Source organism: Erithacus rubecula (genome assembly GCF_903797595.1).
Source record: "Erithacus rubecula genome assembly, contig: scaffold_192_arrow_ctg1, whole genome shotgun sequence".
Classification (NCBI taxonomy): domain Eukaryota; kingdom Metazoa; phylum Chordata; class Aves; order Passeriformes; family Muscicapidae; genus Erithacus; species Erithacus rubecula.
In genome coordinates this window covers 26,055-50,003 of record NW_027636121.1, presented here as the reverse complement: position 1 = coordinate 50,003, position 23,949 = coordinate 26,055, and the positions used below count along the sequence as shown (strand labels likewise).

Here is a 23,949-nt window from a genome sequence, read left to right as displayed (position 1 = left end):
TTCTCACCTTTGCAGCAGCTTGAAAGCTGCAAGAATCAAAGCCAAGTGTTGGGGGGAGCCTCAGGTCCTGGCTGCCACCTGGGGCTGGCCAGAGCAGGGCTGGCCAATGCCCATCCCTGGGCACTGGGGCTATGGTGAGCCCTGGCAGTGTCAGCAAGGAGCACCTGCTTTCCTCAACATGCCATGGGAATTCAGCATTCCCAGAGCTGCTGTGCCAGGGCTGAAGGAGGAAAAGGCAGTGAGAGGCTGAGGGTTTTTAGGAATTGTGCTGGAAAGGCACAAGAGGTTCTGTTATGGGCCTGAGACCTGCCTGGGGTTGGGTGCTGCCTTCCTTGCGTTCCCATCAGGGAGAGCGGTGGCGGGTGTTGCACAGGGTGTGTGCCTGGGCCGGGACACTGCTCTGCTGCCACAGGGCACCAGGATCCAAGCTGCTGCCTTCGTCTCTTCTGCCTGGGCACTGCCGGTGCTGGTGCCGGGACCAATTGGTGCAAAGCGTGAGTTTGTCAAAGGAGCGATTTGGGCTCATCCCTCCCGCCCGAGGCCGCCATGGCCCCTGAAGGGTTGGAGCTGGTACCGGGGCGCCCCCTGCTGGGTGGGAGTGCTCCCTGCAGCGCCCCCTGCTGGCTGTGGCCATAATTGCACCAAAGATTAACCAACAGATCTGAGTGGTTTGGAAATTTCTGGTCTTGCATTGCTGTTTGTTCTGTTCTGCTCTATAAATGTTCTAGTAATGAACTGTTATTCCCTTTTCTTACATTTTTAAATGGTAGCCCCATAATTTTCACAGCTATTCCTATTTGGAGGGAAATGCCTTCTTTCCACTGCAGGAATGTTCCTGCTTCCCTTGGAAACCACAACACTTCCCAACTCCTGGGTTCCAGCATGGATGGGGCAGACACTCCAAGAGAAAACAGGGTAGGACACTTGGCTGACTCTTTCTCTGCCTTTTAAGCCCTTCGGTCACGAAGGGCCAATCCCAAGGTGGAATTCCTGGTCCCTTGGCCACTCAGGAGCTGGGTTTGGCTGAGCGTCACACTGTCCCCAGTGTGCCATGGCTGACAGATTGATCAACGCACGGGGCCCTGTGTCACCAAAACAATGACTGACCCAGCTCTGGCACACACATGTGATCCAAAATGTCTCAAGACATTCAACTTTTCCTGTCCCTGACACCCCATCCAGTGTTATGGACTGATCCTGACAGCCCTGGAAAACGGGGAGGCTCCGGAACCCTCCAGAGACTTGTGACTTCATGGTGTGGGGAACATGGCATAGGAAGAGTTTGAGACAGGGGAGAAGGGAATCCAGGGCACTGGTTTGTAGTGGCAGCCCACCATTGAAGAATCCCATTCCTAATGCCGGACAGAGCTAAACAAAGAAACACCATCTCTGCCAGTTGAACCAAAAAGCTGCATTTTGATACCAATAAGAGGGCAACGAGTGTTCCCCTGGTACTGGGAAGAGAAATGAAGAGCCATGGGTGTAATGGGAGTGCTGAGAGGGGCATTGCAGAGGCACTGGGAGTGCAGGGGCACTTGGAGAGAGCATGGGAACCATCTGGATGTACTGGGAGCAATGGAGAGGCACTTGAAGGGGAAATAGGGAGCCCTTGGGGATACTGGGAGCACTTGGATGTGGCATGGGGGCCACTGCTTATTGTGGGAGGGGGATGGGGAAGCCCTTGGTGGTTCAGGGGGCATGGGGAGCTCTGGGGGCCCTGTGCAGCCTCACATTTGATCCCTTACCTGTGCCCACCTACCTGTGCATGTTGGGAACACACTGTAGTAGTGGGGGAGACACACATGTTTGGCTGCCCATGAGAAGAGTCCCCTAATGCCCCCAGTGCCCCCACAACCCTCAGTGTCCCCAGGGATCCCCCAGTGCCCAGCCATGCCCTGAGTGTCACAGCACATTCCCATAGATGTCCCCGCATTCGCGTGGTCGCCCATGGGTTGCTGGCAGCTCTGCGTAGGTCACCTGGGGATCCTGGAGTGTGGTGGCACGGGGGGACACTGCGAGAGACACTGGCTGTGGCCTCTGGGCAGGGGGACACTCATGGGTGACATGTCCCTCTGCATGTGTCCCAGCCTGGACTCACTCCCCATGTGCTTGGTGCTCACGACATGGGTGTACAGCACCTCCCCCTCCTCTGGGGGGGCCAGGGGCTCTGGGGGGGCCGTGAGGGAATAAAGGGGATGTGTGAGAGGGAATGGGAAGTCTTGGGAGTTGGGCTCAAAGGAGGGAGTGTGATTTGAGCCCCCCACTGACCTTCCTTTCTGCTTCTTGTCAGCTGCAAAGGAAAGAGGGGAGGGGTAACTGTGGGGTCCCCAGGGCCCTGACCCCTCTCAGGAATCCTCAAACCCTTTCTAGCTTCAATTTTCCCCAGGACCCCTGAGTATCACTGGGGGCCCCCAGAACCCCAGAACCATGCCAGTGCTCTGCACCCCTGAACCTTCAGAATCTCACACCTGGCAGGGAGGGGGACCCACCAAATTCCCCCCAGGTCACTGAAAGAATTCCCAGAATCCATGCAAGGCCCACCAGCACCACCTCACATCTTTTAGGACCCTGAGCAAAAGTCCTGAGCTCTGAGTGCTGCCCAAGTTAGGGGCTATGAATGCTGCCTCATCACCCCAATATTTCAGTGGCCCCTCAGCTCTCCAGGGCCCTTATTGCCTCCACTGTCACCCTCCGTTGTCCCACTTTGGTGGGAGGGACCCACCATAGCCTGCAGCCACTGCTGGGGACAGAAGGGAGACGTCACATTCACACGTAACCCTGGGGCTCCTGAACACCTTGGTGACCCCATGTGACCCCACCTGTGTTCCAGTGGTGTCCTGTGGTTCCCTGTGGTGTCACCTCCAGGGCCAGCTCTGGGCTGAGTGCCTGGAACACGCGGTGCCCGTCCTGTCCCAGCTGGTTGGTGGCCACGCACTGGTAGGTGCCCAAATGTCCCACATCGATGGCCCCAAGCTCCAGGAGGGAACCCCAGGCCACCTCGTGTCTGTTGTGCAGCCAGGTGAAGGTGATAGGGGCTGAGCCCACCTGCACTGAGCAGTGCAGGGTCATGGGGTCACCTGGGCACACCTGGAGTGCCGGGGGACTGGGGGTGATGGTGGCATTGGCCACAGGCACTGCAGGGACACAGACAGGATTGTCACCTGGCAGGGGTCTGGCTCACCCAAGACAGTGACATTCAGGGGGACAATCTCGGCTGTGCTGTCCCCGTTCCTGACCTGGCACTGCTAGTGGCCGCTGTCATTGTCCTCAATGTGCTACAGCTCCAGGTTGGGGCTGATGCCCAGCTGTACCCCAGACCCTCCCTGGTGCCAGGAGAAGGACAGGGTACCTGTCCCCATGGCCACTGTGTAGCTCAACACCAGGCAGTCCCCAAATGCCACCTGTGCCTCAGGGGGCTTCACCGAAAGGGACACCCCCGAGGGCAGGACCCTTGCAGGGGGGAAACAGGAGGGACTTGTGACATGAAAAGAGTGGGGGACACCAGGGAGGAGTGAGGGACTCAGGGAGGCGGAGATCAGAGAAGTGTGGGGGAACCCAATGAGGAGGAAGGGGGCACATATAGTGGGAAGGAGTCTTGGAATGGAATGGAAGGGATCCACAGAAGAATGCAGGATTAAGTGAGGGGACACATGGAGAGGTTTGAATGGAACCACAGGGAAGATTTTGGGGACCCAGACAAGGGTGGTGGGATCTGTGTGCAATGGAGTGACCTCAGACCAGCAGAGATGCACTCAGGGAGGGCTGTGAGGATCTGTTGAGGGATGCAGGAAGCAGCGAGCATGATGGAAGGACCCAGGGAGAGAGCTGGGAAGGGAGAGCGACATGCAGAGCGTTGAGCAGGGGTGGGAGAGCTGAGGAGGCTGTGGGGGCTCCCCGTGCCCATCCCCGCACTCACTGCGCACCGTGACGCTGAGCCGGGCGCTGCTCTTCCGCACGGCCCCCCCCTCAGAGCGCACCTCGCAGCTGTAATTCCCCGAGTGGGAGACCCCCACGGCCGGCACCAGGAGCTGCGGGGACCCCTGCGGGCCCCCCACCAACTGCCCGTCCTGGTAGAAGCGGTACAGGATGGGGGCTGGGGGCGGCAGGGGGCTGGGGGTGCTGAGGCAGCTGAGATTGAGGGGGGACCCCTCGGGGAGCTCAGGGGGGACTCTCCAGCACCAGGACAGGCATGAGCTCTGGGAAGGAGATGGGGGTGAAGACTGTGACTCTGAGTCCACTGAGAAGTGGCTTTGAAGGTGGCAGGATATTCGAATTCAAGCAGTGGGCGTGCTCACTGTGCACTGTCACTGTGACCAGTGCTGACTGTGACATTCCTGAGGTCACCCAGCCCCTGCAGTAGTAGTGGCCACTGTCGTGCAACTGCAGTGGGGACAGGGACAGCTCGGTGCCCCCAAAGGACCGCTCCTAAACCTTCTTGTCCTTGTAAAATCGCACCCTGGTGACAGGGCTGTCATTCCTCAGTCCCCGGCAGCGCAGTGTCCCCGTGTCCCCCTCCAGCAGTGCCCGTGCTGGCACCTGCAGCACCAGCGGCTCTGTGGGGCAGGAGGGTCTCGTCACACTGAGGAGCCTGAGACAGGTGCAGAGTTGGTTCCCATGGCACCGGGGAGATCTGGCTGGAGTGTCCACTGTGCAGGAGGATCCCTGGGAAACCAGGACCAGCCCCGTGGAACAGCAGTCACCATGGCTATCCCACCACACTGGGATCTACTGGGAGGTTCCTGTGTGCAGGTGACAGACTCTCACCACACAAGTGATGTGAGGCCACCCAAAGAGTGGAACCCACGCAGACCTACCAGGGAGCCACCCTGAGCATTTCAGTTTCCCCTCACCATCTGACACGATCACGGGTGGGCTGAACCCGCTCCCAGGTCTCTGACACTGATAGGAGCCACTCTCAGTGGCAATGAAGCTGTCAGATCTCTCCTGCCCCCAGCACTGCCCACCCTTGTACCAGGTTATGACACCGGCAGTCCCCGAGCCCTGGCAGGTCAGTGTCACCCGGTCCCACAGCACCGCTGGTGTCAATGGGGGCTCCACCAGGAGCTGGGTGCTCTGGGCACCTGAAGGTGACAGGGGACACCAGCCTGCCAGAGCTACCATGGGGCTGGGGACAGCATGGCAGGGACATGACATCCCCCGAGGACTCACCAGTGAGGCCGAGGGTCTGGGCTGGAAGGGAGAAGGGACAGGGCTGGGTGGGATGGCCCTACAGGGACAGCAGCATCTGGGGGACCTGGTGTGGTATCTGTCCCTAAACTGTCCTCACAGGAACACTAGTGTAGCATGGAAGTTTTTAGTACAGGGACACCTCGGTCACCATAGGCTGAGGCAGGACATGGGGACACTGTGGACATCCCATGTGTGCACAGGTCACCTCCCCCAGCCCTACAGCACATCTTCCCACGGCCACATCCCCATGGCCCTGTGCCTGTGATCCCATTCCCATGGCACCTGTCCCCATGTCACATCTGCATGGAATGTGGCCCTTGTCCCTGTCCCTGCATCCCTGTCTCTCTGTCCCTGTCCCCAGAGCTGCCCCAGCCCCAAGGTCTCTTTTGCCACATCCTTGTCCCCACATCTCTATCCCCCTGTTCCCGATGCCACATCCCAGTTCCCCTGTTCCAGTTCCCTGTTCCTGTTCCCCACTTCCCATCCCATGGCACCTCACCACTCTGGTTACACTGGGGTCCATTCCCATGCCCTGGCTCTGCTGCCCTTGGGGACCTCAGGGGACACCACAGCCCCCTGTGTCCCCTCCCCACCGCTCTCTGCCTCACCAGGGCCCATCCCCAGGGAATCAGGCCCATGCCCAGGGCACTCACCCCACAGGAGCAACGCCACCTTCCTGGCCATTCCAGTGTCCCCAGCCATGGGCACTGGCTGTCACTAGCTGTTGGGGCCACCTGTCCCCTGGCTGGTGGCTCTTGGGATGAAGGGACAGGTAGTGAGGTCACATCTCGTCCTCATGTGTAGGTGGCCCTTGGTGGGGGCAGGGTGTGGACCTTGTGGGACATGGGGATGATAGTGGGACATGGTGGGGACATTATGTTGCCAGAATATGGAGGTTGAGGTGTTACAGAGAGCCAAGGATGGGTGTCATGGCATGTGGGTCCCAGGTTTGGGGGTGCAGGGAGGAAAAGGGACCCTCGGGAATAGGGGTCTCAGGGAAGAAGCAGCCCATGGGATGGGATCAAGGCCATGGTGGTGCTGGGCAATGGGAGTGCATGGGGGATGGTCCCCAGGGAGGAGAGACCAATGGAATTGGGATGCCAGGGTTGGGTTACCAAGGGAATGGGAGTTCCAGATGTGGATTCCAAAGGGAATGGGTGTACCAGGGATGGGCAGTGGCTGGGTGGGTGCACGGGTCACAGCTCTTCCACAGGATCTCTCACATTTTGGGCTGGCTCAGATCCCAGCACAGCCCTTACATTGTGCTCATGGCCAGAGGGGCACTCCAGGCTTTTCCTGGGAGGTTCTGGCTCTCTGCCCCACACACCCCTGGGCTTTTTCCCATCCCACTATTTCCTTGTTCAGCCGTCCCAGGGAACACCTGAGCGGGTAACAGGTGGGCGACCCACAAAGGGGAAAATGTGGCTGGGGAGTGGTTGGGGTGCTGTGGGGGATGGGGCTCTCTGGTTCTCTGGCTGTACACCCCCAATATTTTCACTTACTCTTTCTTGCAGCAGAAAGAAGAGGCAGTTAATGTTGAGGCCTGGATGTGGATTCTGTCCTGGGGGGCACATGCAGAGGGTCCTGCACTAAGGAAAAAGGGCTCCTCTGGGGTGGTAATTCCTGGGTCTTCCCAGGAGGGTCCTTGTCCTGGGGGTGCCACGTCCATGGGGATTCCTGTTTCAGATTTGGCACCTGTGTCCTGGGGGGCCCTGAGCATTCCCACTGTTCTTAGTAGGGCCCTGGCACCTCTGGGGTGTCCAAACTTACGGGGATGCCTGTTACGACCTTGCCCCGGAAATGGGAAATTCCAGGTACATTTGCTTGAATTCCCTACTTCCCAAATGGTTGAGACAAAATTATACATCCATAGAATAAAGGAAAAAACCTTTTCCCTCAGCATTTTTTCCCACTAAAAAATGAACTCAGCAAAATTCAATCTGAAAGGCATAAAATGGTCTGATTTATAGAAGGCTTTAAATCGTTGTTCTCCCAACAAATCACTTACAATACAAACAAAAACAAATCACAAAGAAAAGAGATATTTTGGTTTCATTTAGGAGCTCACTAGTGCATCCCACAGTAGCGTTTGCTTGTGGATAGCACAGAGTGTGGAATCTCCCTGAGTTTCCAAAACATTCATGGTGAAATACATGGGCCGGGTGACCTGCTGCTCTATAAGACCTTTATTTGGGGTCAGCTCTGGGTGGGGAACCCCAAGGGCTGCACACACTGCTGCTGTTCCCAAAAGGCGACATGGAGGAGCAGGAACAATGCAGCTGTGTCTCCAAAGGCTCACAGGCAGAGCTGGGTCTTTCATCCTCACAGGTGCCTAGGAAGACTAAAGTGGCTCGTTGTGTTAAGGGGAGGTCATGGTGGTAGGATGCTGTTGAGGTTACAGTGACAGGAGAGAGCAGCTCCCGATGGTGACTTTGCCTTCTCCTTTATTTTCCCGATTGGGGAACACTATTTTCAGGCCTCGGGCTTGTTATTTTAGGGGTTTCAGCTCTGATTCTCTGCGTCTTTCTTCATTTGCATGTAATCCACTGACATCACTCCTCTTCCTCTGTCACAGGTGCCATTTTAGGGAGGCAGCAAGAGCATTAACCCGACCAAAAGGGGAAGGGGATATGGGGTAAGACAGTTGGGGACCAAAAACAGAGTGAGGCCAAGAACTTAACATTAACAATTAACATTACAGACAACCAGGAACATTTATAAAAAAACATACAACTCTAACTGCTGTAAAACTTCCTCAGGGAGATGTCCCCTGGAATTTTTATTCCTGTAAACCACCTGGTGTGCCCAGGATCCCAACACAATGCCGAAGCCACGGGCAGTGCATCCCCCATGTCAGGGGTAGCGGGAACGGGATTGGGGAGGACAGCAGGGACAGGAGTGGGAGTGGGAATGGGATCAGGGATGACAGCAGGGACAGGAGTGGGAGTAGGAACGGGATCAGGGAGAACAGCAGGGACAAGAGTGGGAACTGGACTGGGGATTACAGCAGGGACAGGAGTGGGAGTGGGAACGGGATCGGGGATTACAGCAGGGACAGGAGTGGGAGAGGGAACAGGATCGGGGATGACACCAGGGACAGGAGTAGGAGCAGGAACGGGATCAGGGATGACAGCAGGGACAGGAGTGGAGCGGGATCGGGGAAAGCAGTAGTCCTGCAGGGACAGGAGCAGGGAGAGGGGACAGGAAGAGAACCCTGTCTGAAGGATTTATTCATCACACATAGGATTGTTCCCTTCCTCCTGGGAAGCAACCCAGCCCTTCCCGTAAAGAAGGCTTTGTCGAGACATAGTTAGGAACTCTTCCCATTTTTCACATTCCCAACCTGAAACCCGAATTACTTCCCATGGACTCTGCTCCCAAAAGGCCAGAAACTCTGTCCATCTTTGGAGGAGGTCACAGCAATCCGTGGAAATGCCCGTGTGTCCCTCAGGTTCTGATTCCCTGGTAAATGCACTGCACCCTGCCCTGAATTCCCCTGCCTGGGCACTCCCTGCTCCTGCTGGGACACCCCTGTGCCCCAGAGCCATGTGTGGAGCCCCTGCTCCATATTTCCACAATTTTTCTCTCTTTTCTGGTGTCCACATCCAGAACCCAAACATTCTTTCTGAAAGGTTCCAGAGGGCTGAAAGTTTTGTTGAAGGAGGAGAGTCACAGTCAGGTTATTGAGCAGATCCTTGTGGGATTTGCAGCAGTTCTGGGTCTCTCTCAGTGCCTTGGGGACAGGCACCAAATGATCAATTGCTGCATTTCTGGACTGGTTCCCTCACAGCTGCCCCTGCAGGGGGGGTTTCCAGCCAGCCCTGCTCTGAAAACCATCAAAGGGCCTCACAGAGCCACTGCTTGGGCTCACACTGGCTTTTGTGCTTCTTGCAGGGCTGAGCAAACCACAGGCAGGCCTTTTTTGGCCACAGAAAGAATTCTCACCTTTGCAGCAGCTCAAAAGCTGCGAGAATCAAAGCCAAGGGGGCAGGGGGAGCCTCAGGTCCTGGCTGCCGCCTGGGGCTGGCCAGAGCAGGGCTGGCCAATGCCCATCCCTGGGCACTGGGGCTGGGCCATGGCCTGGCCCCACACTTGGAAGGGCACTGGCTTCAAGGAGCAGGAGTTTGGGAGCTCCTGCATGCCTGGGGCTCCATTCCCCAGCTGCTCTTGCTGGATCAGATCCTGCAGGGGAGGAGTGAGATTGGAGAAGACTGGAACAGGATTTCTCCCCAAATCCAATAAACCCAAAGTGTCCCAACCCCTGGGGACAGAATCCTTGTGTGGGATTGATTTGGAGCAGCACAGGGAGGGGGAATCCCCCCAAGAGCTTCACAAGTGTTTCATGGGGAGGGTCTCATCCATTTCCTGGTCGCCAGCACTGAGGCCCTGCAGGGGTTTTGGGTGTGGGGGTGGGGTTTGGATGTTTTTGGGGTGTCTGTGCCCTGCCTGCCTGACACCAGCCCATGTCTGTTCCCCCCATTCAGCCCAGCTGGGATTTTTCACCCACAGAATGATCTTGGTGGGCTGTGCAATGGGGCCGAGGTGCTGCACCTGTGAGGGTTCCCAAATGGGGATTGAGGCTCCCAGATGGGCAGGGGCAGCCAATGAGGTGGTGTAGAGTGGGTGGGTCACACCCCGATTTGGGGCACTCCAGAGGTCACAGAGGTCACAGTGCCCCACTGAGGATAGAGGGGGTTGGCAGGGCCCCCCTGCCCGGGACAGGGATCTCCAAGATGTGCCCTACCCTGGACAGGGACTTGCTCAAGGAATGTGTCCAGGGACCCTGCCCAGAACCACCATCCCCCAGGACAGGATCTCCCCCGCTGGGATGTGTCACCACTGGGACAAAATCCACCCAGAACGTGTCACCCCCAGAACAGGATCCCCTCAGGCAGGACCCCCTGGATGTGCCCCCCAGGACAGAACCCACCCCCTGTGACTCTCAGCACAAACAGCCTCTTCCTTCTGCTGCAGGAGAGAGAAGGTGAAAGTGTTGGGGGAGCACAGCCAGACACCCCCATTCCCCACAGACTCCTCACCCCTCCCTGCAGACCCCCCCCCCCCCTTTTCTATCTTCCTGGGCAACCCCCAGGCCATTCCCTGCCCAGGTGCTTCCCAGGATTTCTGAGCCAGGAATTGGGAGTGAGTGAGCATGGCACAAAAGTGAGGGAAATATGGAAAGCAGAGAAATAAAGAGATGAAAAAGTTGAGGGCAGGGGAGGGAACAGAAACAGAGCTACCGGGGATCCCCATGTGATGCCTGCCTAGGAAAGGAGCAGCCCAAGGGGGCAGCATGGGGCCCTGAGTCACCCCAAAATATCCAGCACCCAGGGAAGGAGCTGTGTGCTTTGGACCTGCCCAGCTACTACTCATGCCTGGCATTACCCATTCCCCTGGAAATGCAACCATGGGACCCCCATTCCTTCTGTCCCCCATTCCCAGGGACCCCAATTCCAGGACTGCTATTCCCTAGGATCTCCATTTCTAAGGACCCCCATCTTGGTAGTTCTAGCTCCTGGGAGCCCCTTTGCATAGGGACAATGATTCCAAAAGGACACCCATTCCCTTGGCATCCGCACCCCTTGGATCCATCATATGATCACAAATCCCTGGAGGCCACCTCCATTGGGGCACTCATCCCTGAATCTGAATCCACCCAACCTGTGGGACCTCCATTCCCAAGGGAGCCCATCCCTTGCACGCCAGTGCCCCGGACACCCATCCTTGGCTCCCTGCAACACCTCAGCCTTCAAATTCTGACAACATCCTGCCCTCACCATGTCCCACCATCACCCCATGTCCCACAGTGTCCCCACCCTGCCCCCATCCTGTCCACACCCCTACCCCACCAAGGGCCACCTATACATGAGGACAAGATGTGACCTCACTACCTGTCCCTTCATCCCAAGAGCCACCAGTCAGGGGACAGGTGGCCCCAGCAGCGAGTGACAGCCAATGCCCATGGCCGGGGACACCGGGATGGCCAGGAAGGTGGCGCTGCTCCTGTGGGGTGAGTGCCCTGGGCATGGGCCTGACGCCCTGGGGATGGGCCCTGGTGAGGCAGAGAGCGATGGGGAGGGGACGCAGGGGGTCCCCTGGGGTCGCCTGAGGTTCCCAAGGCCAGCAGAGCAGTGGGGGGCAGACCCAGTAGCCCCTCTGTGTGACCAGGTTTTTGGGATGGCTCAAGGGCCAGGAACAATGGAACTGGAATTTGGGAGAGGGATGTGGAGACAGTGATGGGGGACAGAGATTCAAAGACAGTTATGTGGGGTTTGACTGCATGGAGTTGGGGCAGCTCTGGGGCAAGGGACAGAGGGGATGCACCATGGGGAGGTGCCCACAGGGCTGGTAGGGGTGACCTGTGCCAGCACGAGATGGCCACGCTGACCCCATTCCAGAGGCACCCATGCCACCCAGATGTGTGAAACAGAGCTGTATCCTGGTAGCCTCTGCAGACCTGTTGGGGACTGTGCACCTTCCTACAAGAAGGGTGTCCTCAAGGGGACATTTTGAGGAGTCCCACACCCTGATCTAGGGTGCCACTCTCCCCATGGTGCCATCCCCACCCAGCCCTGTCCCTTCTCCCTTCCAGCCGAGACCCTCGGCCTCGCTGGTGAGTCCTCGGGGGATGCCATGTCCCTGCCCCACTGTCCCCAGCCCTGTGGTGGCCCTGACAGGCTGGTGTCCCCTGTTACCAGCAGGTGCCCAGAGCACCCAGCTCCTGGTGGAGCCCCCATGGATGCCAGTGGTGCTGTGGGACCGGGTGACACTGACCTGCCAGGGCTCGGGGACCGTCGGTGGCACCACCTAGCAAAAGGACGGGTGGAGCTTGTGGAAGGAGGGACCCGACAGCTTTAGTTTCACCGAGAGTGGCACCTACACATGTGAGAGACCCGGGGCTGGGATCAGCTCCCCCCTGATGGTGTCAGATGGTGAGGGGGGATATGAAATGCTCAGGGTGGCTCCCTGATGGGTCTGGGTTGGCTCTACTCCGTGGTGGCCTCACACTCCTCGTGTAGCGAGGGCCTGTCCCCTGCACACAAGGACATCCCAGTGGATCCCAGTGCATCCCAGTACACCCCAGTGTGGTGGGGACCCCGTGGTGACAGCTGTGTCACAGGGAGGCTTTTGGTGTCCCTGAGACCCTTCCATGCAGTGGACACCGGACTCAGATGTCCCCAGTGCCCACTCTCCTCAGTGTGATGGGACCCTCCTGTCCACTGGGATCTTTGAGCCATGATGGCCTGGGGCAGCGGTGACCCCTGAGGCTGGGTGTAATTCCCACAGCTGAGTCATTTTGACAAGACAAACAAACAATGCCCTGCAGGGTTTGCCTCCTTGCCTTCTCTAACACCCAACTGTGCACTGGGCAGCTACAGTGAGTGACCCATGCATTAAAAGTTGATCAGGATGATGGAGATGGGAGCAGAACACAGTTTGGTTACACCCCAGCTTGTAAGCCAGGAATAATGGAAGCCCCAAACTCATGGGGAATCCCAGCTGGTTCCTCGTGGGGCTGGGCCTAGGAGGGGGCTGCGCTGGTTTGGCTCTGAGTCCTGAGCTCCACCTGGGCACAATATTTGTCAGGAATTCCAGTGGCTCTGTAGAGGAAAGAATCCATCAGGATCTGTCACAGTGACCTGCAGCAGGTCCCGTTTGCTGAGGATGCAGAGGGAGCTGGGAGGTGGCCCAGGCTGGGACACCAGGAAGGACTCAGGGAGCCCAGGGAAGCAGCACTGGCAGCCCCTGAGCTGAACTCCTGCAGCTTCTGCTGCCTGAGCTGGGTGAGGCACTGGCTGCGCTGCCGGATCTCCTGCTCCTGCTGCCGGCCCTCCTCAGTGACGGCCGCCCGCTCGCGCTACCGCTGCCGCGGCAGCTCCTGCATCTGCCGCCGCACATCTTGGGCACGGGCGCACTGCTGGAGCTCCTTCTGCTCCTGCTGCAGCTTCTGCTGCTCCAGCTGCTCCTGGTGGGCCCTGTGGGAGAGCTGGGCTGCCTCAGGGACCCTGCCACAGCCCCACAGCTGGCACAGCACCTGGGCTGGCACTGGAGTGCCCAGAGCCACCAGCTGGAACTGGGAGCCTTGTTGGCCACTGCCTGAGCCATCCCTCAGTCCCATGTACTTCACGTGAGCACCCTCTGAAATTCCTGGTGGTCCTGCTCCATCTGCATGGCCAAGTGCTGTTCCTTCTGGGCATCAGCTGCTGCTCCATCCCACCTTCCTCTGTGTCTTTTCCCTCTCCCAATACCGCCATTCCCAGTCTGCAGCCTCTTGGTTCCTCTTGGCCCTCAGAGCATCCTACCCAAATAGGGGACAGTGCTGGGCTTCCCTCTGGGGCAACTATGGAATCCCTTGGCTGTGGCTTTGGGTCTGCTGGCACCACTCCAGGACATCCCCTGGTTCCAGGGGCTGCTCCTGCAGACCCCCCTGTCACGATCCACTCAACCCGAGCAGGAGTCGTCATTGTTTGTTCAACCCCAGGGTGCAAAAGACAAAAGCAAGAGACTCAGGGTTGTTTAACAGAAAGCAATAATACAGTTTACTGCATGCTAACAACCAAGTTTTGCAATAGAGAGAGAGAGATATAAAAGGGGAGAGAGAGAGAAGGATGGGATATAGCTACCAACAGACGGGATGCATCCTCGTGGCCGTCCAACGAGACGAGATGCGTCTTCAATCCATTGGGGAGAAAGAGATCTCAAAGTCAGTGTGGGGAAAGTCACTTTTTATAATCCTTTTCCAAATCGAGTGGCCTCTGGCCAAAAGCTGGGGAGATTTATGGACTATTGTATGTGGAGATCGTGGCCCCAAGAGGCAGGTGTGAGGACAGGGTGCAAAAACCAGCACCCTGCAGCACATGACAAGCACCAGGCACAGCTACAAACAGCCCTTGGCACTCAAGCTCAGCCAGCTTCTTCTCCTTCTCCAGGTGCAGCTTTTCCTGCTCTGCCTCCATGGCAGCACAGCGCTCCTAAGGAGGACAGATCCACAGGAAGGGGCAGAGTCCAAGGATGGGACAGACCCCAAGGCTGGGACAGAGTCCCAGGGTGTGGGACAGAGCCCAAAGGGCAGGACGAGCCACTGGGTGGGAGAGAATCCCAGGGTGTGGGACTAAGTCCTGGGGTAGGACAGAGCCCCAGGCTGGGACAGAGCCCCAGGGTGTGGGACAGAGCCCCAGGACAGCTCCTGCAGGCCCTCCTGAGTGCTGCCTCCTCCTGCTCCACACTCAGTGCAGGGAGGCTTTGAGCCTTCTCCAGAGGATGCCACCAAGCCCCGATAGGACCAGAGCTCTGATCCTGCTGCCTGCTGTTCCCACTCCCTGAGTGTGGCTGATCCAGCACTGCCAATCTATTTCCAGCCAGGTGAAAACCTCCCTGAAGCCCCCCGTTCCCTGCTCCCACCTTCCTTTCCTCCCTCTTCATCTGCTCCAGGCGCTCCAGCTGCCTCTGGCCCTCCTGGTACAGCTCCTCAGCCCTTGGCACTTGCTTCTCTGCATTCTGCTCCATCTGCTTCACAATGTGCTACCTGGCTCAGGGAATACAAGAGCAGAAGGGTTCCCTCTGGACCCAAACTGCTGCCCATCATGGGAATGCTGCATGAACAGGGCTGGTGTGGCTGGAATGGGCCGGATGCCTCATTGGGGAAGAGGGAGCCTTCTGCCCACCTGATCAGCTCCTGCTACCTGCAGCACTCCAGCTCCTCCTGCATCTCCACGCCCTTCTCCCGCTCCATTTCAAACATGTTGCCCAGGCACTTCTCCTCCTCTGCCAGTCCTTTGTGGATCATCCGCTTCTCCAGCCCTTGCTTGTCCCAGATCATGTTGTACTTGGAGCTGAGGAAAAGCTGTGGGGACAAGAGGTGTCTGTGGCTCAGAGCTGCACTGGGACACAGGAGCAGGGAGGGCAGGGGAAGGAGAGGAAGAGCTGTGAGCACGAGGAGCAGGGGAGGCTCAGGCAGGGCCAGATGACAGCAGGGAGAGCTGGCCCTACCAGGTTCAGTCCCTGCATCTCTTCCTCCTGCTCCAGCCTCATCCTTGTCACCTGCTGCAGCAGCTTCTGCTCCTCCTGCTGCTCCTGCTCCTCCACATGTCTCCGATGGTCTCTCTCATCCTCAAGTTCTGCCTTTCTCTGCTCCTCCATCTGGGCCTTTTTCAGGAATTCCTGAGGGGACAGAGAGTGCCGCCCAATCCTGGACACCTTCCCGAGGCCTCGCAGGGGTCACGCTTCAGGTGCCACATTCTTGGCACAGAGTGGGGACATGATGGGCTCCTGGAGACCTGGCACGGCCATGGGCACCCCTTCCCACAGCTCTGGGCTGACACCCCCTGCCCTTGGAAGCCTGGGAGTGCTGGGCTCAATTCCAGGGATGCTGCCCAGCTCTGAGGCTTGCAGCCTCCCCTGTACCCCAAAACATGAGGGACAAAAGGGACCCCCTTGTTGAAGCCACCACCCCTCAAACTCAGCTGCAGAGCATGAAAAGGAGGAGATGCCAACAAGCAGGAGGGGACATGCCCACGAAACCAGCATCCTGTGTGGCTTTCAGGGTCTTCAGCCTGTCCCAATGCTCCACAATAGTTGGGGCTTGAGTTGATTCCTTGACTCTCTCATATTCCTTTTCTCCAAATATGAGATATGGTTGAGTCTTCTCCTGGAGAAATGTTGGGGAGCACAAAGAAGGAGCTCAGTGGCACAGAGACCCCAATAGCTCTTGGTGTTCCTTAGGCTGCCTGAGCTGCCCACTTGGCCACCAAGCCAGCCCAGAGCAATGCAGGAAGCACTGGGGAAGCTGTGGGGACCTAGTTCTCTGGTTTTGGAGCAAGGCAGGAAGGGAAAGTATGGTGCAAGTGGCACCAGGCTTGGATACAGGGGGAAGGATTCTCAGGGGTGGCCAGGGCACAGTGCCAATTTCTGCTCCCAGAGATTCTGGGATGCTGCACTGACACCCATTCCACAAAACCCCTCAGGATTTGGGCACAGTCTTATATGAGGTCCCGGATCAAGTCCTTGGTGATGATTCTGGTGGTCTTTGGTTTGTATGTGATGGAGGGTGGTGATCCCTTAGGATCTTTAGGCACATCCTGAAGGATCACAATGTGGTCCTGTGGCTGCTGGTGTCAGTGCTGTTTAGGAAAGGATGACGTGAGGGATCCGAAATCCCGCACACTCAGCTCTCCCTGAACACTGACTGATCCTGGGAGGAGCTCTGGACCCTCGGGTGCAGGACAGAAGGGGTCGGAGTGGTTGGCAGTCAGAGGGAGATCCCAGCTGAGATCCCCAGAGGGGAGACCTTGGGAATGATGGACGGGAATCCCGGTGGGTGAAGCTGCTGACGGAGGGGGAGGTGGGACCCCGGGAAGAGCCCCCGGCACAGAGGGACAGGGACCCTGTGCCAGCAGCCACGGCTGCCATGGCACTGCCAGTGCTGGTGCTGCCAGGGAGTGTGGGAGGTGTGAAAATGTCCCTGAGACTGTCACAATGTGATGGAATCGACGGCTGGGATGTGTCTGAGCCCATTCTGACAGTGTGCCTGAAGCCACTGTCATGACATGTTGGGAGTGACTATTGCCAGGCAGCTCCCCCAGAAGCTCCCGGGACTCACGGGATGTCCTGGAGCAGATATGGGATAGAGGGCAGGGGATGGGTGCGGAAGCTGCAGAAGCTGGGAAGGGCAAATCCAAGGGGTGGCAGAGATGGAATTGCTGCAGCCAAGAGGAGCCCGAGGCTGCGAGGGGAACAGCCCTGCAGGGAGGAAGGAGGGGCACGAGGGGCTCCGGAGATTCCCTGGCAGCCCTTGGGGGTCCCTGGGCATCAGAGACCCCCCTGCAGCCCTGCAGGAGCCCCTGGCAGAGCAGGGGGTGCCCAAAGGGGCTGTGAGGCCGTGGGAAGCCCCTGCTGGAGCACTTGGGACAGAGCTGCAGCCCACGGGAAGGACTCGTGCTGGACAAGTCCCTGGAGAAGGGTCTCCCTGAAAGGCAGGGACCCCACCTTGGTTCAACAACCTCAGAAACAACCTGTGCTGAACTGCCAGGGCCCCATTCCCAACTCCTTGTGCAGATGGAGGGAGGAGAGTCTCAAAAGAAGTTTGTGTGTTAAGAAGGGTTTATTTGACCTCCTTATCCTGCTCTGATCTTATCAGCAAAAAATTCAATGAAAATCTCTGATTCTGAGTGTGTTTCTCACGTGGCAGGATTTGATGAACAATCTGTCCTGCTGCTTGTCTCAAATCAGGAACCCTTCATTCAATTTTCTCTCCCTGTTCAGGTGCAGAGGGCAGAGAGAGATCAGTGGGTGTGGGGGCATCCGGCCACTGCCAACCACGGCAAGGTAGGAAGGAGGAGAAGGAGGGAGCTGGTCAGGTTGTTGAGCAGATTGTTATTGTCTTTGCATCAGTTCTTGGTCTCTCTCAGTGCCTTGGGGACAGGCACCAAATGATCAATTGCTGCATTTCCGGTCTGGTTCCCTCACAGCTGCCCCTGCAGGGGGGGTTTCCAGCCAGCCCTGCTCTGAAAACCATCAAAGGGCCTCACAGAGCCACTGCTTGGGCTCACACTGGCTTTTGTGCTTCTTGCAGGGCTGAGCAAACCACAGGCAGGCCTTTTTTGGCCACAGAAAGCATTCTCACCTTTGCAGCAGCTCAAAAGCTGCGAGAATCAAAGCCAAGGGGGCAGGGGGAGCCTCAGGTCCTGGCTGCCACCTAGGGCTGGCCAGAGCGGGACTGGCCAATGCCCATCCCTGGGCACTGGGGCTGGGCCATGGCTGGACCCACACTTGGATGGCCACTGGCTTCAAGGAGCAGGAGTTTGGGAGCTCCTTCACGCCTGGGGCTCCATTCCCCAGCTGCTCTTGCTGGCTCAGATCCTTCAGGGGAGGAGCAAGAATGGGGAAGTCTGGAATCCCTGGAGCCACCATCCCCCAGGACTGGACCCTCTTGGGAAGGATGTGTGCCCTTGGGACAGGATCCCCTCAGGCAGGACCCCCTGGATGTGCCCCCCAGAACAGAACCTGCCCCTGTGTGACTCTCAGCACAAGCAGCCTCTTCCTTCTGCTGCTGGGGAGAGAAAGTGAAAGTGTTGGGCGGGGCACAGTGGGCACCCCAATTCCCCATAGTCTCACCAACCCTCCCTGCAGACCACTCAGCCTCTTTTCTCCCTCTCTGGGCTCCACCTAAACCGTTCCCTGCTCAGGTCCTCCTCAGGAACTGGGGAGGAGGAGGCATGGCACAAAAGTAAAGAAAATAAGAAAAACAGAGAAATAAAGAGAGGAAAAAGTCAAGGGCAGGGAAGGGCATAGAAGCAGGACTACCCAGGACCCCCAGGTGATACCTGCCCAGTAAAGGAGCACCCCAGCATTGAGCGCTGGGTCGCCCCAAAATCTGAGGCACCCTGTGAAGGACCTGTGCCCCACGGGCACACCCAGCCACTGCCCATCCCTGGCACCCCCATTCCCCTGGGAACCCAACAATGGAACCCTCATTCCTTACATACCATCACTCTGGGACCCTCCCTGGGATCCATCCCGTGGTCACAAACCCCTCGAGGACACATTGTTCCAGGACTCTCATCACTGAGTCTGAAGCCACTCAACACATGAGAACCCCAATCCCATGGGACCCCATCGCAGGAACTACAGTGCCCTGGACACCCGTCCTTGGTTTCCACCTAACCCTAAACACCTGCAACACCTCAGCCTCCAAATTCTGGCAAAATCCAGTCCCCAACATATCCCACCATCACCCCCATGTCACACAAGGTCCCCACCCTGCCTTCACCAAGGGCCACCTACACATGAGGACGAGATGTGACCTCGCTTCCTGTCCCTTCATCCCAAGAGCCGCCAGCCAGGGGACAGGTGATCCCAGCAGCGAGTGACAGCCAGTGCCCATGGCTGGGGACACTGGGATGGCCAGGAAAGTGGCACTGCTTCTGTGGGGTGAGTGCCCCAGGCACGGGCCTGATGCCCTAGGGATGGGCCCTGGTGATGCAGAGAGCGTTGGGGAGGGGGCACAGGGTGCTGTGGGGTCCCCCTGAGGTCCCCAAGGCCGGCAGAGCCAGGGCATGGGCATGGACCCCAGTGTGACAAGAGCTGTGGGATGGCCATGGGGACAGGAACAGGGGGACAGGAACGGAAGAACTGGGATGTGGGGATGCGAACTGGGGGATCGAGGTGTGGGGACAAAGATCTGGCCAAAGGAACCTTGGGACTGGGGCAGCTATGGTGACAGGGAGACAGGGATGTAGGGACAGGGAAAAGGTCCACATCCCATGTAGATGGGGCATGGGGGCAGGACCCATGGGAATGGGATCATGGCCACAGGATCATGGGGATGTGGCCATGGGGACAGGTGCTGTAGGGCTGGGGGAGGTGACCTGTGCACACATGGGGTGTCCACAGTGTCCCCATGTCCTCCCTCAGCCCAGGGTGACCGAGGTGTTCTTGTCCTCAAAACCTCCTTGCTACATGAGTGTTCCTGTGGGGACAGTCTGGGGACAGACACCAGATGAGGTCCCCCAGGTGCTGCTGTCCCTGCAGTGCCACCCCCACCCAGCCCTGTCCCTTTTCCCTTGCAGCCCAGACCCTCAGCCTCGCTGGTGAGTCCTCGGGGGATGCCGTGTCCCTGCCCCGCTGTCCCCAATCCACTGGTGGCCCTGGCAGGCTGGTGTCCCCTGTCACCCACAGGTGCCCAGAGCACCCAGCTCCTTGCGGAGTCCCCCTGGATGCCAGTGGTGCTGTGGGACTGGGTGACTAACCTGCCAGGGCTCGGGGACCGCTGGTGCCACCACCTGGTACAAGGACGGGTGGTGCTGGGGGCAGGGGGGATGCGACAGCTTCACTGTCACTGCAAGTGGCACCTACACATGTCACAGACCAGGCAGTGGGATCAGCCCCCTCATTGTGGTGTCAAACAGTGAGGGCGGATCTGAAATGTTCAGACTGGTTTCCTGATAAATCTGGGTTGGCTCCACGCCTTGGGTGGCTGCACACCCCTCGAGTGGCCAAAGCCTGTCCCCTGCACACAGAAACATGCCAGTGCATCCCAGTACACCCCAGTGTGGTGGGACCCCCATGGTGACAGCTGTGCCATTGGCTACTCCTGATGCCCCTGGTACCCTCCTGTGCAGTGGACACTCCACCCAGATGTCCCCGATGCCATGGGCACACACTCTGGACCTGCCTCAGGCTCCTCAGTGTGACGGGACCCTCCTGTCCCACAGAGCCGCTGGTGCTGCAGGTGTCAGCAGGGGCGTTGATGGAGGGGGACACAGTGACACTGCGCTGCCGGGGCTGGCAGGACAATCCTGTCACCAGGGTGCAGTTTTACAAGGACGAGAAGGATCTCAGGGGGTCCCTCAGGGGCACCGAAATCTCCCTGTCGCCCCTGGAGATGCACAACAGCGGCAGCTACCGCTGCAGGGGCTGGGTGGCATCAGGAATGTCACTGTCAGCACCGGTGACAGTGACAGTGCACAGTGAGCACCCCCACGGCTGGAACCCCAATATCCTGACACCCCCAAAGCCACTTCTCAGTGGACTCAGAGTCACAGTCCCCACCCCTATCTCATTCCCAGAGCTCAAGCCTGTCTTGGTGCTGGAGGGTCGCCCCGAGCTCCCCGAGGGGTCTCCCCTCAATCTCAGCTGCCTCAGCACCCCCAGCCCCCTGCGGCCCCCAGCCCCCATCCTGTACCGCTTCTACCAGGACGGGCAGTTGTTGGGGGGCCCGCAGGGGTCCCCGCAGCTCCTGGTGCCCACCGTGGGGGTCTCCCACTCGGGGAATTACAGCTGCGAGGTGCGCTCCGAGGGGGGGGGGGGGGCCGTGCGGAAGAGCAGTGCCCGGCTCGGTGTCACGGTGCGCAGTGAGTGTGGGGATGGGCGCGGGGAACCCCCACAGCCCACCAAAATCTCTCATCCCTGCTCAGCCCTCTGTGTGGCGCCCTGCTCAGCTCTCTCCCTGGGTTCCCGCTTTGCTTTCCCTGTTGCCATAATCCATTACTGGGGTCAATCCATTGTCTACAGGTCCCACCATCCTTTTCTGGGTCCCCATAATCTTCTCTTCAACGGTATCCATGTGTCGTCCCCCCCCCAGTCTCTGAACCACCTTCTTCCTCACTGGGATCCCCCCACCGCTCTCTGATCCTCCCCCTCCCTGATTCCCTCACTGCTCCCTGGTTTCCCCCACACCTCCCATGTCCCCAGTCCCTCCTGTGTCCCCCTGCAGGGGTCCCGCTCTCGGGGGTGTCCCTGTCAGTGCAGCCCCCCGGGGGACAGGTGGCAGTGGGGTACCACCTGGTGCTGAGCTGCACGATGACCATGGGGACAGGACCCCTGTCCTTCTCCTGGCACCGAGGGGGCTCGGGGATGCCACTGAGCACTGGCCCCTGCCTGGAGCTGCAGCATGTTGGGTACAATGACAGCGGCCACTACCAGTGCCGGGTCAACGAAGGGGACAATGTTGTTGAGAGCCCCACAGTGAACGTCACAGTGCTGGGTGTGTGGGATCCTTGGGCTGGGGGTGACCCTATCCACAGCATCCCAAATTCCACACATTCCCCTTCCACCTCATCTGCCCTACATCAGTCTCAGCCCAGCCCAGCCCAGTCCAGCCCAGCCCAGCTCACAGCCCCCACCACTGGGTGTCACAGACCAGAGCAACTGGGGCCGTCTGGCTCCAGGTGTCCCCACTCAGGACATCCAAGCCATGCATCCCTAACCAATCTGTCACATCCTCCACTGCACATCACGTCACATTCACCCTGCTGAGCGTGACCCTCCCAGGGCACTGAAACCCTTGGAACTGGGTTTGATGCGCCCATTCATGTGCCTCATGGCACACATCACATCTCATCCACGCCATTCCATGCCCCCCACCAGGTGATGGCCATCCCCATCCTTGGACACAACCTCCCTCATCCCACCCTCACCTCACCCTCATCCCATCCTCATCCCCCACCCCTCATACATCACATGCCATCATACTGTTGTAAATGAACGCAATGGGCCATAAAGGATCGAATCAAAATTAAAAAGATTTATTAGTTACAGAAGGCAAAAGCGAAATCAACAGCGCTGGGTGACAGAGGAGCTCCTGCTCTGAAACTGCCGCGGCCCCTCTCCGCTCACTCCTTTTAAGTTGTTCAGTTCCCGGGGTTTCATGCTCCTCCTTTAGCAGTTCTACGCACGCTCCTCGGGTTTCATGCCCCTCCTCTAGTAGTTCTACGCACACTCCTCCAGTTGCTAGGGGGTCTTCTTCTGCCTTCTAGTGGTCGAGGGATGAAGGTGAGTAGTCTTCCTCATCCTTGTTTTACTGACCCTTACTAACACTTAAAGTGATAGATGATTAACGCAAGCAAAGTGAAAATAACTATCAGCATCTTGGCAAGCAAAGCAAAACAATTAGAGACATCTTGGCTCACTCTCAAGGTCTTTCAAACAAGTAAAGCAAAATAATTAACAGCATCCTTGCAAGTAAAGCAAAACAGCAAAATTATATCCCAGCTTCCAAGTCCTTGCAATATCCTCTCAAGGTCTATCAAGTGAACAAAAGGTTTTTTTACTCATCACAAGTCCCCCCTTTTTCTATATTATTACTTTTGTTCACTAAACCTTTGTAATTCTTTCTTACTTAATTCTAAATAGTCTTCTGTTTCTTCCCCATGTAAGGCTTCATATTTTGCTCGTATTAACATGAGATGAGCTGCTTCTAACTTGTTCTTTACTATGCTAATGATTTTGTTAAAAATGCAAGGGCCGAAGGTGAGTCCTAAGATTAGCAAGATTAATGGTCCTGCTATGGTAGACAACAAGGTTGTTAACCAGAGAGAATAGTTAAACCAAGATTCATACCAACTTTGTTGGGCCTCCCTTTCTTTTTTACGTTGCTTCAGTTGTTTCTGGAACTCAGCCATAGTGTCAATTACTACCCCAGTGTGGTTCGCATAGGTGCAACACTCCTTCCGCAAAGCCACACACAGTCCCCCTTGCTGTAAAAACAGCAGGTCTAATCCCCGTCTATTCTGTAATACAACTTCTGAAAGAGATCTTACTGATTTTACGACTGTCCATTGCCTTCTCTATTCTACTTAAATCCTCATCTACTGACATTCTGAGATTTTTAAATCTTTGCTGTTGGTTCACTAAGGAAGCCACTCCTGTCCCCACTCCAGCACTTCCTATACCCAGTAATACAGCAACTGTGAGGGCTGTAAATGGTTCTCGTTTTTCTATGTGATGCTTTGAAGGGATTTGATGAGTATACACATAGTCTTTTGGGTAGTATACAATTTGGGGCATTACCATGACCTGAACGCAGTATTTGGATGTTTCATTGAAAATAGATATTGATATACACGGGGTTACTCCTAATGTGTTACAAACCCACTTGGTGTTTGCAGTAGGGATTAACCATTGGGCCGGTTCGTGGGAATCAGTTACGGCAATTTTTACCCCACAGAGGTGGTCTTTATCTCGAGGTATATTGCCTATACACCTCCCCTTCCCCTTTACCTGAGCCATTGACACTCCTGGGGTGTTTTCTTTTCCCCTTTTCCAAAGGCACAAGGAGGGATTGGTCCCGTTTACTCTTTTAGACTTTGCTACAAAACCTAAAGTTTCATAAAAGGGTGGATTAATACTGTAGCATAACCAGCACTCCTTAGTCAAATTGGGGTATGTGTCATTCAACAGCCTAAAGGTGGCTTGTAGAATTTTCCATAGGGCCCCTCTACTTGATTGTGTCATGACTGTGGTTCCTATTAACTGTGATTT

At 57.3% G+C, this 23,949-nt stretch overlaps 2 protein-coding genes and 1 long non-coding RNA gene across 3 annotated transcripts in view; 2 read left to right on the top strand and 1 right to left on the bottom strand.

Moving 5' to 3' along the window:
• LOC306815707 (low affinity immunoglobulin gamma Fc region receptor II-like) overlaps positions 1–23,949 on the top strand; it is a gene marked incomplete at both ends in the record, with an annotated part of 48,977 nt that overhangs the window by 4,537 nt on the left and 20,491 nt on the right. The window contains 2 exons of the mRNA XM_079332267.1: positions 20,403–20,657; positions 20,757–20,938. Coding sequence (XP_079188393.1) covers positions 20,403–20,657; positions 20,757–20,938 — 437 coding nt within the window. The remainder of the gene's footprint in view (positions 1–20,402; positions 20,658–20,756; positions 20,939–23,949) is intronic.
• LOC306815708 lies at positions 11,106–11,976 on the top strand. Its single transcript, XR_013777444.1, has 3 exons — positions 11,106–11,200; positions 11,783–11,803; positions 11,892–11,976. It is a non-coding gene; the product is annotated as an uncharacterized lncRNA (long non-coding RNA).
• On the bottom strand, positions 14,303–18,704 carry LOC306815703 (cilia- and flagella-associated protein 45-like; the record flags this gene model as incomplete). The annotated part of the gene is given in 7 exon segments (XM_079332263.1): positions 14,303–14,332; positions 14,416–14,712; positions 14,856–14,879; positions 14,882–15,034; positions 15,181–15,351; positions 15,707–15,838; positions 18,675–18,704. Coding segments are annotated over 7 exon segments (837 nt in total).